Source organism: Sander lucioperca, chromosome 17 (genome assembly GCF_008315115.2).
Source record: "Sander lucioperca isolate FBNREF2018 chromosome 17, SLUC_FBN_1.2, whole genome shotgun sequence".
Classification (NCBI taxonomy): domain Eukaryota; kingdom Metazoa; phylum Chordata; class Actinopteri; order Perciformes; family Percidae; genus Sander; species Sander lucioperca.
This window is the reverse complement of record NC_050189.1, coordinates 13,622,001-13,639,212: the sequence shown is the minus strand read 5'-3', so window position 1 is coordinate 13,639,212 and position 17,212 is coordinate 13,622,001. Positions and strand designations below refer to the sequence as shown.

General features: G+C 40.8%; 3 protein-coding genes across 4 annotated transcripts; 2 read left to right on the top strand and 1 right to left on the bottom strand.

Annotated features, from left to right (window-relative positions):
* Positions 1–784: 784 nt before the first annotated feature.
* Positions 785–4,083, bottom strand: si:ch73-335l21.2 (RING finger domain-containing protein). Its single transcript, XM_035993511.1, has 3 exons — positions 3,308–4,083; positions 942–1,684; positions 785–897 (listed from the first exon to the last, which is right to left on the bottom strand). Exon 2 carries the CDS (start codon positions 1,593–1,595, stop codon positions 951–953), a length of 645 nt encoding a protein of 214 aa, XP_035849404.1. The 5' UTR covers positions 1,596–1,684; positions 3,308–4,083; the 3' UTR covers positions 785–897; positions 942–950.
* A 1,827-nt stretch (positions 4,084–5,910) lies between these two features.
* On the top strand, positions 5,911–9,395 carry LOC116048996 (RING finger protein 223-like). Its single transcript, XM_031298327.2, has 2 exons — positions 5,911–6,589; positions 9,138–9,395. Exons 1-2 carry the CDS (start codon positions 6,109–6,111, stop codon positions 9,194–9,196), a joined length of 540 nt encoding a protein of 179 aa, XP_031154187.1. The 5' UTR covers positions 5,911–6,108; the 3' UTR covers positions 9,197–9,395.
* Positions 9,396–10,879: 1,484 nt separating this feature from the next.
* Positions 10,880–15,633, top strand: LOC116048983 (RING finger protein 227-like). 2 transcript variants are annotated; one of them, XM_031298304.2, is made up of 5 exons: positions 10,880–11,413; positions 11,620–11,684; positions 12,501–12,573; positions 12,718–12,791; positions 13,198–13,280. In XM_031298304.2, exons 1-5 carry the CDS (start codon positions 10,933–10,935, stop codon positions 13,207–13,209), a joined length of 705 nt encoding a protein of 234 aa, XP_031154164.1. In that variant the 5' UTR covers positions 10,880–10,932; the 3' UTR covers positions 13,210–13,280. The 2 variants fall into 2 exon arrangements, with proteins under 2 accessions (XP_031154164.1, XP_031154163.1); XM_031298303.1 differs by lacking the exon at positions 10,880–11,413 and having other exon boundaries at positions 13,198–15,633.
* Positions 15,634–17,212: the final 1,579 nt, after the last annotated feature.

The following is a 17,212-nucleotide window of genomic DNA, read 5'->3' as shown; positions in this document are numbered from 1 at the left end:
CTACACATTCATAGACCACTTAATTTTCATACTGTTGTTAAAATGCTTCTGTTACCCCCCTTTTGTTATTGTTGTATTGAGAAATATAGCCTCGTTTTTGGTTTTCTATCTATTGTTTTATTTAATGGGTATTTTTTTTTTTTATTATAGACACGTTTAACCTTGAGCCAGATATAATACTGAGGTGGAAAAATTAAATAATTGTGAGAAAAATACTAATGATAAAAATATTTACTGCCTTGCTTATCAAAATGTATTTATTAAAAGTAAAATAAAGTACTATATTTTTCTGTCAAACTGTGACCCAAAAATTCTTTGCCAAGTGGCCCCTACAGCCCCAAAGCAGATTTTCTGTATCACGTTTGAAACGTTGGTGTGTACTATACACCAAAAAGGGGCAAAATAATGTAATGAATCCACAACTGTGCACACTTTTATTAACCCATGCCAATTGTTGGTGATTTTTTAACTGTACACACCTGACATAGTGTAAATTTGTTATGTAAGGTATATTTAATCAATGTATGCATTGGCAGCAGGACAGCCATCAGCTAATGCAATTATTCAACAGGCAGACAGAAAACTTATAAAACCTTAGAGAAGACAGCACATTTAGTTTTTAATCACTTTTTCATTCACAGTGATCTGAGTTCTACATTTCCAAATAAACCACTAGAGGGAACTCTTCATCAGTATATCATTAATGAAAGAGCAACACGTATGCAGTACAGTGAGTAAGGATTGTTGTAAATGGTGGTATTCTATAAATAACAGTCAAAATGTAGTTGGTCCCATAACTACAGGGTAAATAGCAAACACAGTGGTCAAAAAATATCTCCATTAAAATATAGATTAAAAAAAAACAACACAATTTGTGTTTTATATTCTCTAAAATTTCATGTGACAACCCAATCAATATCTGCTATATAAAGGAGAACTATTTTTTCCTATTAAAGTTTCTTGTTAAAGAAACCTGGCCCAAACACCACCCCGATCACACAGGTGATTACAAACAGCACCCAGAAGGTGACAGCCAGCAGCTGCACACAGAACAGGGTCTTCTTGCTCTGCTCTATGACTTCCTCATCACCCACCAGGCCTGGCGCTGTGCCATACGGCCTGCCCTGGTGCATCTGCTGCACTCGCAGGCTGACAGTGGGCAGGATGATGAAGCGGGTGTCTCTGCTGTCGCCCTCCACAGAGAGCACCACTCTCCGGTTGACAGTAGCTAGGCGTGTTGCCTTGGTCACAGGCAGGCGGAAGGCCACATGGGGTAGCCTGGCCAGGATGCGGGAGTTGCAGGGTAAGGAGAGGGCATCCCCAGTCTCCAGGGGGGTAAGGTGGCGGCAGAGGGGGCAGGGGATAGCTGGTGGGCTGCGGAGGTTGGGGGGCTCGCAGGGGCAGAGCTGGATCCTCTGGAGGCACTCGGTGCAAAAAACATGGAGACACTGCAGCATCCGTGGGTGTTTGTTGTACTGGTTATACTCCTGGTAGCAGATGGGACACTCCACATCCATGGGCTCCCCAGGGATGGTGCTGAGGCTGGGTGCTGCAGCAGCTGAGTCCTCCTGCTGGGTAGCTGGGACAACAGCCATGGTGGGAGGGAGGGTGAGTGGATGGAGTTGGCTTGGGTGCTCAGTGATGGCAAGATGCAACTTGTAGAGGAATCAGAAGATGGTAAAATCTGTAAAGAAAAAACAACTTCAACTAAGATTAAGAGAACCCCAGAGGATTATGTGGCTTTTAGATGCCAGGATATGCTCTCCCTGGGATGCAGCTTTGTTTCTTCTAAGTTTTATGAACAGATTCCACAACCCATAAGTCATAGCATTCATCCATTTAACCACTCAGCCCTCCACCGTCTAACAATTCCCCCCTCCCACCTACCCATAGTGTCCATAGTGTGTGCTGGCCTGCGTACTCAGAGCATTTCCAGGAAGCTATGGAATAAAACAAACAAGCAAAGCAACACTTTCTGCATGTTTGTGTGCACGTCCACTTCTGCACTCAGATGTGTTTCAGTTGAGTCATTTAGAGAGTCACTCCATTGATTTTACTGAGGAACATTCGGTCTGTGAGTCATTTAGAGAGTCACTCCATTGATTTTACTGAGGAACATTCGGTCTGAGAAAACAGTTGTATCTTCCGTGGCTCTTTCTAATATATGAGAAAATAACCTTGATGATGATGTTATCAGGGTTATCTTAGCTTAAGACTTTCAAGAATTTTAAGTAAGTTTGTGTTACAAACTGACAGCATGGAGTTTGAAAAATGTAAGCATTTGCAAGGAGGGTCTGACAAAACACACTATTGAGTTGCATCATTGGAAATGTAGGATCCAATTGGTAACTTGACCTATTCCTGAGACTAAAAGTGTATCTCATTTTCTATTGTTTCGAGTTTGACCATTCAATTTTAAATTTGTTTCTTGTAAGTGTGCCAACTTCATATAGCCTAAGTGCAATACTAAGTAGTTGGAGTAGTAGCCCTTTAACACTAATAATAAATGTAAACTGCTGAGCCTGGCAGCCGAAGATTTTAAATATGTGTGAAAGTCAAATGTTGCAGGTATATCTATATATCTATATAGATATATAGATATATAGATATATAGATATATAGATAGATATAGAGGGGAATATGCTTAATCACTTTCTTGCTAAGAGTTAGATGAAAGGATCTAAGGCTACAGGCAGCAGCTGGTTAACTTAGCTTAGCATAATGACTGGAAACAAGGTGGAAAACTAGCCTGGCTCTATCTGGTAACCAAATCCACCTACCAGCATGTCTAAAGCTCACAACTTGTTTTTATTCTTCAGTTTTTGTACATATTAGGCTCTGTTTCCCTCTATTTCCAGTCTTTACGCTAAGCTAACTTGCTGCTGGCTTTTTATGAAACAAAGCATTTGATTTGCTTTGCTTTACAGACACTTTTTTTGCTCATATGGGACAACTACAAGGCAACCCAAGTTCATGGGTGGATTGTTGCTTAGCAGATGTGGTCTCCTTTGAATTGGTCCATGGTAACACATACCCTGAAACCTTTTCTTCCATAGGTCTACTACACATTCATAAAATCCGAGCAAAAATAGGGGTTCAAATAGAATTTACACCAACAATAAACATTTTGCTTTTCTCCAAAATCACAACAACGACAAACAAGTTGTGAAAGGGAAATGTTGAAGCCAGCACTGGATAATGAGCCCTCTTGTATCAATGTACCCCACCAGGTTCAGTGAGATTATACTGAGAGAAACTGGCAGTGATCCATCTTTACATCTATGAAGCAGATAAGAGAGCCACTTACCCACCGCACACTCCTTTGATCAGAGGACACTGCCTCTGACCCCGGTACTTCCCCTCTCACAATTCATACTTCTTCTCATGTTGGTACAGGTCTCATCCTAGCAGAGTGTCTTCTGTGTGCACATTTAAGTTTCTATCTTAATATCCTGTATCTACTTGGCTGAAGCTTGGCTTACTGGCAACCTCCTGTTTTTCGCTCCGTCTCACCTGATTTTACTCGTCTCGTCTCATCTCTGTCTAGTCCCCCTTGAGGCATCTCTATGGTTTGCTCAGCAGTAATTAAACCCTTGGTGATGTGAAGGTAACCAGGACACACAAGACAGAAAATGACAGATTCGTATTCTACCTACTCTACTCGCGTATTACCGGTATGTTATTATGCTTCAACACAGTCAGCATGTAGGAGTTTTAAAATAGCAGTGTGTGGATTAGGGTGTAACAACCTTCCAGTTTTCTAATTTACATTAATAGTCAGTTGTTTAAGTTGATACTATTAAACATTTATTTACATAATTGAAAATCATCTCACATTCTAGTGGATGTCAATTAGAAAAATAAAAGTAAGCGTAAGTTGTTCAGACCATGGTGTAAACAGGTGAATTATTGACAGATAAATTACGTAACATGACTCATAACCTGTAATACTGTATCTGTTACACCCACCATATTTACAGATTTCCTTGTAACCAGCTTGTCCTGTACAGACGTGCTTGACGCCTATTCTGCTATTTTCAGTTTGTGATCAAAACATAGTTATCTAATTGGGAGACAGTTTGGGACAACATTTTCCATTATTCCAAGAACCCAAATCACCAGCAGATCTACTTCAACATATGTCATAGGACATACTGGACTCCTCAGAAGAGATACGTCTCTAAAGTCATTCCCACTCCCTACTGCACGTTCTGTCAACCTGAACAAACTGGAACTTTCCTGCACATGGTCTGGGAGTGTGAACAGGTGCATGAGTTCTGGAATAAAACAACATCAATAATATCTGATGTGATAGGATGTTGGATTCCTACTGACCCGATTGTTTTGTTGCGACGACGACTCTAAATTACACCTGCTTGGGAGACAGAGGAAAATTTGGCTAGCCGGCTCAACCGCAACCAAGAAAATGATAGCTCAGCACTGGCTCCCCAAATCATCGACTATAGACCTATGGAAAAATGCAGCATTTAATCCAAGTATAAGTCCTGCCAAAACAACCTTACACTTGGAAGCACTGACTGAACTCATATTTCGACAATAAGAAAACAAATATCCTGCTATAGCCTAACTACAGAAATAATACTACATAACATTTATTTTTAAAAACCACATAGATAATCTTGCTAAAGAGTCAAGTAATTTTCCTTTGAATATTCTAAGTTTTTGGGAAATGTTTTCTTTTACTGCCATCAGGTTAAAAAAAAGCACATTTACAGTAAGTTCAATGCTGAAGGCAAAAACCGGGAAGGCCTAAAAAAACATTAACAATACGACAATTGTAACACACACACACACACACACACACACACACACACACACACACACACACAGGAAGAAAAATAAGATGTAGTTAAGCCCAGTTGACCAACAGAATTGGGCTATAATATAAGAAAGAAAATAGTCTTATTAATGCTAGGAATATTCGCAATCCATGCATTTTAACACCAGAGCATTTGGAAATGCCTGCACACACGTTGTTCAATCCATAGCTTTTAGACGTTTGATGCATTCAATGAGTTCAGATAAACAAGCTTTGCATTCCCCGTCAAAATAACTCAACCAAATGGAGTCTATCAGCCTGTACAGACTGACGCACTCCCTGCTCCCCCCTCCTCACTAATGGCTATGTGACTATGCCCTCCTCACTAATGGCTATGTGACTATGAAACACTCGTCTTCTGGAACTGGAGACATTTCCTTTTGAATATTCTAAGTTTTTGGGAAATGTTTTCTTTTACTGCCTTCAGGTTAAAAAAAAAAAAAAAAGCACATTTACAGTAAGTTCAATGCTGAAGGCAAAAACCGGGAAGGCCCACAATAAATGAACAATACCACAATTGTACCCCACACACACACACACACACACACACACACACACACACACACACACACACACACACACACACACACACACACACACACACACACACACACACACACACACGTGATTGTTGGCCAAGATTTTAGCGGAAATCACCATGAAAGGAGGTCATGCTGGAACAACTGATAGGAGGAGTGTTGTTTGGGGATTACCATGGAGAGGAGAGTTGCTGACGTCACACACACACACACACACACCCTGGAGTGTGAGAGCGAGGAAGGGTTTACTTCTGAAACAAGTTCAAGTTAGATTAGGTAGGGGGAATCCTGGAAAGCCTTCACATTTTCACTTTGAAAATTTAAGATTTTGGGCCTAAATAAGGCATCTAAAAGCAAACACTCAATCCCATTTAATAGGCCTAATAATCAATAGAATTATTGTAATGGCTTGCATCAGCCTGTACCTGGGCTGTGATTTTGTCCAGTAGGCTATACGCAGCACTCATTGTGTGACTTTAAGTGGGAAAACACAGCTTTTTGTCCCATACCATACACAAAATAGGCCTATATACATGAGGTTTTAGGTTTCATTGCATCACTAGTAGGCTAGTCTATTTGGAGCTTGATGACTCATGACATGTTTATTTGGCTCAAATCCACTACACTGTCTATCTGCCCTCCTCTTCCTCCCACACACTTCCCCACACCCTGTTATAAGTCTGGACATCTCACCTCGTCATTCAAACCAAGCCCGGATCAGAAAGCAGGATGTACACAGAGCATGAGTGCGGAATTTGTTACCGGACCTACAACGCAGGTCGGCGGTGTCCCCGGGAGCTCCACTGCAAACACAGCTTCTGTGAGAGCTGCCTGCTGGCCCTTTCACGACCCCTGGGGCCCGATGAGGCACGTCTGGGAGCTGACAGATTCATCGTCTGCCCGCTGTGTCGACACACCACATCAATCTCAGGAGAGGGGAAGTTGAGAGCCGAGCTGAGGGTGGATGAGTTCGTCCTGGAGCGGCTGCTAGCCTCGGGAGTCCTTTACCAAGAAGAGGAGGACGACCCGGAGGAAGACGAGAGTCGCGTTCAAGACGGTTGTGACGACACCGAGGAGTCGACGCCTCCCGAAACTCCTGCCGAAGACAACGACTTCTCCACGGGCTCCAGAGGTGGGAGGCTCCGGCGGTCTTGTAGGAAAGTTTGGCGGTTGATTAGCGGGAAGAGCTCACCGCGGAGGGGCGGAGAAAGTAAGTAAACAGCGGATTGTGGCTCATAATTAGTTTTTCAACTTGTAATGTTGTTGGCTAAGTAAACAGCCTAATGTGAGAGGGACAAAATATTAGGAAGTATCCTTAAAGGGGCAAGCATAAATAAATTTGATGGACAAATTATTCATTGCTATTTTTTTAATGTATCTAGACCAAAATGACACAAGTTCATGTTTTTTTTCAAAAATATGATTTTTATTTTCTAAGTTACACTCTGTATCTCCGGAGATACATTGCCCATTATAGGGTAACATTTTGCATTGTATTCTTTTTATTATAGTTCATATGCCAACTTTTAAAACATTACAATTAATTAACTACATTATTTCATGTTATCCATAGCCTACAACATTAGAAAAAATAGGAAAAAACAGAACTTTATCTCCCAAGATGCATTGCCCATGTATGATATAAATTTAACATTTCATAACTTTTTAAACAGTTCATGTGCCGATTTTTATAACACCTTTTTCCTGTTTTTTTTATTCTACCATCTTCCCTGTGGTGCCCCACACCAGATATATGCTATGGGCAATGGAAGCTGTTTCTTGTACTGTAGAAACTGCTGACAGAAATTCCCTGAAAACAATCAATAATACACAGTTGAGAGTAAAATAAAAAGTAATCAATGTTGCACACCTTTATCCTATTCAATATCTGTAGAGAACAGGCCACAAAACATAAGTATATCGGTGAGTTACCAGCCATGTTAAATACCCATATGGGCAATGTATTCCCCAGGATACAGGCATCCAATGCCTGATTATCAAAGTTGTGAGAAGATAATTAAAAAAATATGCACAAGAACATGTAAAACTATCCTTCAAAGACTATTTTCTAAAACAAAATCACTCTAAAATATCATAATCGTGAAAAATATAACAACACTAACCTCATGGTCAGTGTCTTTGTCCACATTATGCTGCCATTTTGGATTTTGATACAAATGTTTGGAATGATGGCATAAAGTCACATGACCTGATTACATGACCCAAGGGGGTAACCCCATAGACAGTATATAATGGACCAACAGATCCCGTTGCTCTGGACGGAGACCAGTGAAGGATATTAGAAGCACTTTTCCGGTGAGCGCTGAGCGTTACTGCGCAGCCTCCAACTGAGAGAGACGACGTAAATGTGACGTGAGCAACGTGTCTGAAAGTTGGAAGTCTTCTGGTAGCTGTGCCAAGAGAAATCTCAATCATTCCCAATCTTGCAGAGACGGAGAGCGTAGGTATATGTAAGGAGATAACATAGGCACAGGCTAATTATTGCTAACTAAAATGCTAGTTAACATTAGTAATTAAACTTAAACAGCTAATGTAAGTCGAAACGGTAATACTGTACGGTAATTCCACTACTATGCGACAGTAAGTCGCGTGGTTATGACACAATCGTTAGCCTATTTTTACAAAAACACCTGCTACGGAGCCATAACGTGAGATACAAGGTAATGGAGCCTTTTATACAGCGACATGTTTCTTTAGAAATAAACAATGGACAAATAAAGTCTTTAACGCAACACTTTAACGCAATGCTTTAACGCAACGCTTTAACGCAACGCATAGCTCCTATGGGACCATTGGAGCTATGCGTTGCGTTAAAGCGTTGCGTTAAAGCGTTGTGAGGAGAGGCTTAACCCTTTGGGTAAACCAGCCTCCGCAAAGCGTACCTCCTATGGAGCCATTTTGATGCTACAAAGCGATCACCCGCCGTTAGCATTCCATTGACTGCCATTCATTTTGACGTCACTTTGACAGCGAATAACTTTACATCTGAAGCATTTAAAGACTTTATTTGCCCAACTTCTAAAGAAAGACTACAATGTATAAAAGGCTCCATTACCTTGTATCTCACGTTATGGCTCCGTAGCAGACGTTTTTGTAAAAATAGGCTAACGATTGTGTCATAACCACGCGACTTACTGTCGCACAGTAGAGGAATTACCGTATAATACAGGAGAAGTTCGCAGGCAGTTTGGACTTACATTAACTGTTTAAGTTCAATTACTAATGTTAACTAGCATTTTAGTTAGCAATAATTAGCCTGTGCCTATGTTATCTCCTTACATATACCTACGCTCTCCGTCTCTGCAAGATTGGGAATGACTGAGATTTCTCTTGGCGCAGCTACCAGAAGACTTAAAACTTTCAGACAGGTTGCTCATGTCACATCTACGTTATCAAGCTCAGTTTGAGGCTGTGCAGTAACGCTCAGCCATCACCGGAAAAGTGCTTCTGATAGACTTAACTGGTCTCCGTGGAAAACAACGGTGTCACATTGTCCATTTCTTTTACTGTCTATGCCCATCGCCCCATCAGTGTTTCTCATCAACTGCAACCACATAATGCCCCTCCCCCCATAGCTCCTCCCCCTACAGCCTGTTAAATGACTGTATCCCCAAAGATACAGTTTGTAAATAGGGTTAGGTGGTAAAAAAGTAGGCTGATCAGATCCTTAAGGCTTTATTTTAAAAATAGCCTAGTGGATAAATATTGTTCTAATGTGTCCTGTTTTCCTTTACCAGACAGTATGACCAATGATGACATGAGGAACCTCGCCATGATGTCCTGCTACATGTTTTAAGGGGTCCACAACTTCAGATACCCTGGATAATGTGATATGACTATATTTATTTTCAATGGTTTTCACTCGCATCTATGTACTGATGATGATGATGATGATGATGATGAAACCTTGGTGGCAAGATATACACAGTCAACAATGATTTAAGCCAGCTTTGCAGTTGGATTGCTTGTTTAAAAGATTACCACTATGTAGCTGTTGTACTCAAATGAGAAAAAAATGGAAAACTTGTGAATTCCCAAAGTGGCCATTTTTAGGCCTATTTATGCACTAATGTATGTGATAGTTAATATTGTTTATAAAATGTATTTTATTTTGAAATATTGTTACATATTTGAGGACAAATAAATGAGTTCTGGTTTCAACTTTCAATCTGGTTTTAAGCTTTTTTTAATGGGAGTTTGGGTGGTGCTTTGGCTTTGCGGCCCTCTATCGGCTATAACCGCACTATGCAAGTTTGCCAGATCGGGTAGCGGATCTGTAGTTCGAATGAGACATAATGAGACATTACGACAGCGGTAATGGACAATTCCGCTTCCAACTTGTAGGGGGACCCAAGAGGAAAAGTGCTTTGGTGTTGCTTTAATAATGAATTGATAAGTGTGGTTGAATTAATGCCGACTGCAAGACATTTGCCTTCATATTCAATTGAGCAGTGTTTTTTTCATTGTTGCTGACTGACAAACGTAATTGGCCAGTGTGCAATAATTAAGGATAAAGATGGTTGCATTCTGATTAGGGGTGCAAGATATATCGACTCAATATCGTTATCGCAATATCACGTAGCGCAATATTATATTGAAAGTGTTGCAATAAGTATGCAATATTTAGTTTATTTTGTGTAGCGCTGCGTCCCATCCGTTGGCTGTGTGGCTTAGTTGTGTTTGATTTAGAGCCAACTTGAACTGCTATAATGATCATGTTTCATTGGCCAGTTAGCGTGCCACTTGCACATTAGTGCGCGTCAGCGCACGGGTCTACTACGTGACAAACCCTATGTAGCATACCACATGTGTGCATATTTCAACAGAGTGACAGTGTAAGTGAAGAAATAGATAGAGACAACTAAACGGAACAAATCAGAGAAGAGAAAGAAAAGTTGTGTCCTGTTCTCTTTATTTATTTTATACTGTCCAACCAGTAAAACATGTCCTGTTCTGTAGACATGGTCCTTATTCATTTATTCATGTTGTACCAGTCAAATATGACTGTCAGTTGAAATAACCCTTGTGTTGTAAGAAAACTTGTTTAATTTGTTATGAATCTATTTTGATGCGTTTTCCCATAACTTTTGTAATTTTACATGTGTTTAAAAATATCGAAATGAATATAGATATTGCAATATTCATAATCGATATCGCAATATCACATTTTGTCAATATCTGATGCTGGACATTGTCTACTGGTGTGTGTGTGTGTGTGTGTGTGTGTGTGTGTGTGTGTGTGTGTGTGTGTGTGCGCGCGAAAGAGAGAGATAGAGAGAGACAGTGCGAGTAGTGCACTATACGTCATCCTGATTGGAAATGTATTGATATCGACCGTGCTTAATGGTTACTGTTTTGACTTATTAGCCTAAACAACATCACCGCACGTAACTGCTTGATGACTATGGCCTTTGTTTATTTGGCTAAAATCCACCACACTGTCTGTCTGCCCTCCTCTTCCTCCCACACACCCTGTTATAAGTCTGGACATCTCACCTCGTCATTCAAACCAAGCCCGGATCAGAAAGCAGGATGTACACAGAGCATGAGTGCGGAATTTGTTACCGGACCTACAACGCAGGTCGGCGGTGTCCCCGGGAGCTCCACTGCAAACACAGCTTCTGTGAGAGCTGCCTGCTGGCCCTTTCACGACCCCTGGGGCCCGATGAGGCACGTCTGGGAGCTGACAGATTCATCGTCTGCCCGCTGTGTCGACACACCACATCAATCTCAGGAGAGGGGAAGTTGAGAGCCGAGCTGAGGGTGGATGAGTTCGTCCTGGAGCGGCTGCTAGCCTCGGGAGTCCTTTACCAAGAAGAGGAGGACGACCCGGAGGAAGACGAGAGTCGCGTTCAAGACGGTTGTGACGACACCGAGGAGCCGACGCCTCCCGAAACTCCTGCCGAAGACAACGACTTCTCCACGGGCTCCAGAGGTGGGAGGCTCCGGCGGTCTTGTAGGAAAGTTTGGCGGTTGATTAGCGGGAAGAGCTCACCGCGGAGGGGCGGAGAAAGTAAGTAAACGGCGGATTGTGGCTCATAATTAGTTTTTCAATTTGTAATGTTGTGTGAGAGGGACAAAACATTAGGAAGTTCTTAAAATGAAAAGTTTGTAAATAGGGTTTGGTGGTAAAAAGTAGGCTACTCAGATCCTTAAGGCTTTATTTAAAAAAAATAGTGGATAAATATTGTTCTAATGTGTCCTGTTTTCCTTTACCAGACAGTATGACCAATGATGACAATGAGGAAGCTCGCCATGATGTCCTGCTACATGTTTTAACCGCAGTATGTTTTAAGGGGTCCAAAACTTCAGATACCCTGGATAATGTGATATGACTATATTTATCATCATCATCAGTCCATAGTTGCGATCATCTGATGATGATGATGATGAAACCTTGATGGCAAGATATAGCCTACACAGTCAACAATGATTTAAACCAGCTTTTCAGTCGGATTGCTTGTTTAAAAGATTACCACTATGTAGCCTAGCTGTTGTACTCAAATGAGAAAAAAATGGAAAATTTATGAATTCCCAAAGTGGCCATTTTTAGGCCTATTTATGCACTAATGTATGTGATAGTTAATATTTTTATAAATGTATTGTATTTTGAAATATTGTTACATATTTAAGGACAAATAAATGAGTTCTGGTTTCAACTTTGAAGCTTTTTTTTAATGTGAGTTTGGGTGAGTCAGTGTGTGCATTTAAACAAAATCTAAACAATGGCCTAGCTTTGGCCTGTGTTTGTGCAAAAATACAGTTATAATAACACATTGCATGAAGTCTCTAGGCCTAAGCAGACTTGACAAAGTAAAAGCAGACTTTTAAAGAAAATCAAGGAGGAGGCAAAAGTGGTAGAGAAAGATGATTACTGTAAACTGAGGGAAAGAGATGGAATATTTAAAAAATTTAAAAAAAAATTGTTTTGCATGAAATAGGCCAAAATAGGAAACTACCCTTCACAGACTGTTCTAGTAAGTCTACTTGAGCCCAGGTGAACAGCATTGCATCCAATCAGACTCACAACCAGCAGCAGAGTGTCAATGCTCAATTGACAAGTAAGACACAAGGACTGACAACACTACTTTTTTTTAAAGGTATTTTTGACAATCATACAAACCCTGGGAGAAAGCTGTCCATCATGTCAGGAAATTCTGCTCTCTACTCAAGGTAAATATCAAGTTTACGAGCTTTTTGCACATGTAATCATAACATTTGAAAAGAGTAGGTGATTTGTTTTGATTGACAGCTTTAAGATTCCCATTAATTACAAAAATACTCCTGAGTAAGTATTTTTTTTCTTTTCTTCTGCAGACCCTTGTTTGTCTTTGCGCTGGTCTATGCAGCTGTCACGTCGTTTATCATGTGTTCAGATGCTGCTGCAAGAGGTGAGCACAAACAGGCCGCTATCTGCCAGGGCAATGTTCTAGCGTCTGCAGTTTCAGTGAGCTAATGCTCATCTTGATGGCTCTCTGAAAAAAATGTCATGAGGCACGTGTTGGCTGATTGGGTTAGGTGGAGTTAGGATTAAGCTTTCTCTTGACAATTTTACACAAATGTAGAGCGATAAGGATTTTATTTTTAAAGAGAGATTTATAGCAACTTATGTAAACAAATTTAGAAAAGGTATTTGATCTTTAGGCATAGTAATTTCAGGTTATTTATTCATTTAACTAAAATGAGGGTATACAATGACCATACAATGTTAAAATGTCACACATACAGTATGTGCCTGTATGACAGCATTAGAAAGAATACATTTTTTCTTATGTCCCCATTCTTTTCCACCTTCAGCCAGTCCCATAACAACCCAAGTGGACAATGGAGTGAAGCACATTGTCCTGAGACGACTGTATACTCCATACAGTCAACATCCCTTCTTTACTGGTCTGCCATTAACCAAAAGTGGACTCCAAACTGGAACTAATGTTGAAACTGATACCAGAGGGAATGATAGAGAAGCCTTGTCAATCATTGACCATCAAACAAACCCTCTACAGTTTACAGAAGGTAGCTTTAGTTACAATCAGTACAGCCCAAATAACCGACTGTCCCGAGCAGAAACAACTAGGACTTTAGTACAGAGTGGAGTAAGGCCAGCACGCAGCTCCCAACCTTTCTCTGGAAATTCTTATAATTCATACCCAGTGATCACTAGGAAAGCATCTCACAAAGAAGCTGCCAGTCCCTTTCAACAGAGCTCCAGTCCTCCACAGGTTTGGGACCCCAAAGATGCTCAGAAATCCTACATCAAAGAAAAGGTTCCCAGAAATGACTCTCCTTCTCTTTTTTCATCCCAGACTGGTAGATATTGGAGTACTTCACTGCCAACTTCAAGAGGGCATTACAGCGGCTTTACAGTGACAAATGAGCTTGCTGCAGCTGGGGCGCACAGTACATCTACTGGGATTCAATCAAGCAAATTTCTCAGCTCCCTAAGCCAAACTGCTCCTCGTGCATCATCAATCAGCAACAGCTTAGACGCCTCTGCTATTAAAAGCATCCCCAGGCCAGAAAAACTGACAACATCCATCACCGATTTTTCCCAGGGGATTCACTCGGTGAGCAGCAGTGAGACACCAAGACACAAAAAGGTCAAGTCATATCTGCTAAAGGGCTCCCAGACCTCTTTTGGTGGACATGAGACAGTTCATACAGTCACTAGTGATGGATCCAGTGCTTTTCCCACAACACCACATAAGCAAAGGGCCTCTGATGCACAAGTTTACAGCAGGGTTTCTTCAAATATTAAACAATTACAACAATCAGAAAGAAAAGATCCAACAAAGAAAGTACAGCATCTCTCTAAAAATTCCAATTCCCTGACCAACTCTCAACGATACAGCTTTGACAAAGGAAAGGACTATAAAATCGCAAATAGGCTTATATACCCCTCTTTATCACCAAAGTTTAGCTTTGGCCAGAGAGAAGCATCTACTACACCAGCAGAAATTGAGAGGACACCCACAGATAATTCCTCAGATATCATTCCAACGAAAACTTGGCCTTCTCCAAGGCCGTTCACATCAGGATTCGAGGAAGCCCGCCCTCTGCTACATGAAAGTGATGCCGGTATGGACAGCAACCCAGATCACAGACAGTTTAGAATCTACAAAAGAATATATGGTCTCAAAGGATTTGGCACTCGACCACTCGAGGGAGCCAAAACTTTCGTTAGTGAGCCAGACATGTCTGCCAGAGTCCAGCAGGGTTTTAAACATAGAGGCTCACAGATCTGGCAACTGAAAAGCAGCCATTCCACAATGAGCCGAAATGAGCTAAGAAGTGAAGACCTTAAACCACTTTTAACGACAGCAGGAAGTACTGAATCAGTCACCAGATTTACACCTGACGTATACAAAAATAGACGCAAAATCTATACCTTCTTAGGCTTTGGCCCTGTTCAAAACAGCATTGCTAAAAACAATGCACACAAACAAAATCCAACATCACCAAGTCCCATAATTTCCTCAGCTATTCTCAGATCAGCAGGGAAACCCACAATTGAATCCAGCCCAAAATCTGAGCCAAGATCACCCAACAAAACCAAATCTGTTGCAACGGAGGCGAGCATGCTCAACAGTTCCACCAGCCACATCGTGAGAGGCAAACATGTGAAAGGAAATGGCAAAAAGCTCAATGAATATACTCTCACCAAAGACACTGGAAATGCAGCCATAGTCAGGCTGCCTAAGAGGCCTGCCAGGGTCATAGCTATCACGTACACTGATATTATTGGCAGTGCCTCATTCAGTGGTGTCACAGCTACAACCCAGACACCAATCACACACCCTGATAAGGACTATTTGACAGCTACAATCAAGCAAAAAGAAGGGGCGGGTCAATGGACCTTAAACTCTGAGGATGCTGTGCTTAGTAGCGGCAACACGAGCAGAGGTCCTGCAGCACATGCTAAAGATGAGGTAGATTTCAGTAGTGTTGAGGAAAACAAGTTGGGTGTTAGTAGTGAAGAAGTTGTCAATGGCATGAAAACATTTGATTTTTTTCTGGATAATGAAGGAAGTGGAAGTGGGGCTTTTGACATGTCTGATGTTTTGTCAACTGATACCAGTCAGGGGCATAGTGAGGATTCACTTGAACTAGATTATCTACGAATATCAACGTGTAATATCTCCTTCAAGTCAATGAATCTGTCCCATACTGAGAAATGAGAGAAACTTGTTGAATTGTCATGTGGTTGGAAAAATCCCAATAAAAGTTGGAAAAGTACTTGTGATTTTGTTCTTGTGCAAACAATGGCAGTTAGGAATTCTTTAGCAAAATGACTGAATTATTTAGTTTTTATAAATTTCACTCATTTCTACTGTATGTAAGAAAAAACTTGTGTGTTTGGTAACACATTTCATAATTATCCAAATGTGTCTCAAAATCATTATGTCAATAAATAATAGTTAGTCTTGGGTGTAATTTGTTTACAGGAATAGTTTGCGACCGGTAACTTCCTGGAGTCTGTACTGGTTGCCTGGCAACAGATCCAGGCCAAGAACAGTAACATGTTGTCCAGAATTTATTAGAGCCCAAATGATTACATTATTACTCAATTATTCGATGAAGAGACAATTAAACGGCAACTACGGCAACTGGTGCCTACTTCTTGAATGTGAAAAGGTTCTGCTTTAAGTTATCCCATATAACAGTAAACTCAATATCTTTGAGTTTTGGGCTGTTTGTTGGACAACACAAGACATCTCAAGACATTGGCTTTTCAAATTCTTTTCAGAGATTGGTTTTCCCATTCCCAAATTCATTGTGGTAAAAGCCACTCATCTGGCAAGACAAGCAAATGCTTACAAGAAATGCTGGGAATTATTTAAAAATACCTTAAATCACAACCGTTACAATAACAACCTCCAGTCTTCTCTCCTGGGAGAAACCTTATGAGTGGAAAAATTAATACATACGTCAAACATGGACTTCTGAGGATAACTTTTGTCTCATTTGGCAAATTATTTGCATAATGTAATGTCAAGTATTAAGAAGGAAAGTAGATGTCATACTTGAGGCTTTTTATAAAATACTTGTACTCCCATTCCTTGTGTCCTCATTCCCAGGCAGGCAGTGGCTATTCAGTGTGCTGACACAGATTTTCCACCTCCTGTTTCGAGCTTACAAGGAGGGTTTCAGCGTGCTGGTCTCTGGGTTTACACACTATAAGATGGAAAAACCTGATCTTCCCCTTTGTTAGAAAGTCTTCCCGTGACTCTGCCAAACCAGTAATAAGTATACCAAGAGTAATTGAAGAAAACAAGTAATTGTGTGGTCTGTTTGTATTGATTTGAGCCATAAAGGAAATGCTGTAATTTAACTTATTTGTTAGTTTCAATCTCTTATCTAAATTTTTATTGGCAACTGAATTGGCTATGGATTATACAGTATCTGCATTCACAGCAAGAGCAGATGGCAGATGTTCCACTAGATGGCGGTACTCATCCATATTATTATCCCAAGTGCCTCAACTATTGAATGTTGTTCTCATGCTTTGGTGTCCTTTTGGGCTACTACATAACTTTGAAGCAAAAGGAGTTTAAAGAGGATTAGATAAATTGCAGGATTATTGTCATGGATTTTGGTCTTCCTAAGCTTAAAAAAGCTTACAATTAAGAGTAAAATTGATGTTTTTGCTCCACCCTTATCAATCAGTCAACCAAGCGTTCAGTTTCAAGGGCATTGGGTCCACACTTTGCCCACATCACAGCTCCTAACAGGCCCGTTCACACCATCTGACCCCTTTTCCCAGTCAGCCAACACCACCTAAATACCAGTTCTACATTTGTCCTCAATCTACAAA

Bases quoted from the DNA above. Each gene is read 5' to 3' on its own strand.
- si:ch73-335l21.2 (XM_035993511.1), bottom strand. From the start codon at position 1,595: ATGGCTGTTGTCCCAGCTACCCAGCAGGAGGACTCAGCTGCTGCAGCA.
- LOC116048996 (XM_031298327.2), top strand. From the start codon at position 6,109: ATGTACACAGAGCATGAGTGCGGAATTTGTTACCGGACCTACAACGCA. The intron at 6,590-9,137 runs GTAAGTAAACAG...TTCCTTTACCAG, and splicing joins ACCGCGGAGGGGCGGAGAAA to ACAGTATGACCAATGATGAC.
- LOC116048983 (XM_031298303.1), top strand. From the start codon at position 12,545: ATGTCAGGAAATTCTGCTCTCTACTCAAG. The intron at 12,574-12,717 runs GTAAATATCAAG...TTTCTTCTGCAG, and splicing joins AATTCTGCTCTCTACTCAAG to ACCCTTGTTTGTCTTTGCGC. The intron at 12,792-13,197 runs GTGAGCACAAAC...TTCCACCTTCAG, and splicing joins TTCAGATGCTGCTGCAAGAG to CCAGTCCCATAACAACCCAA.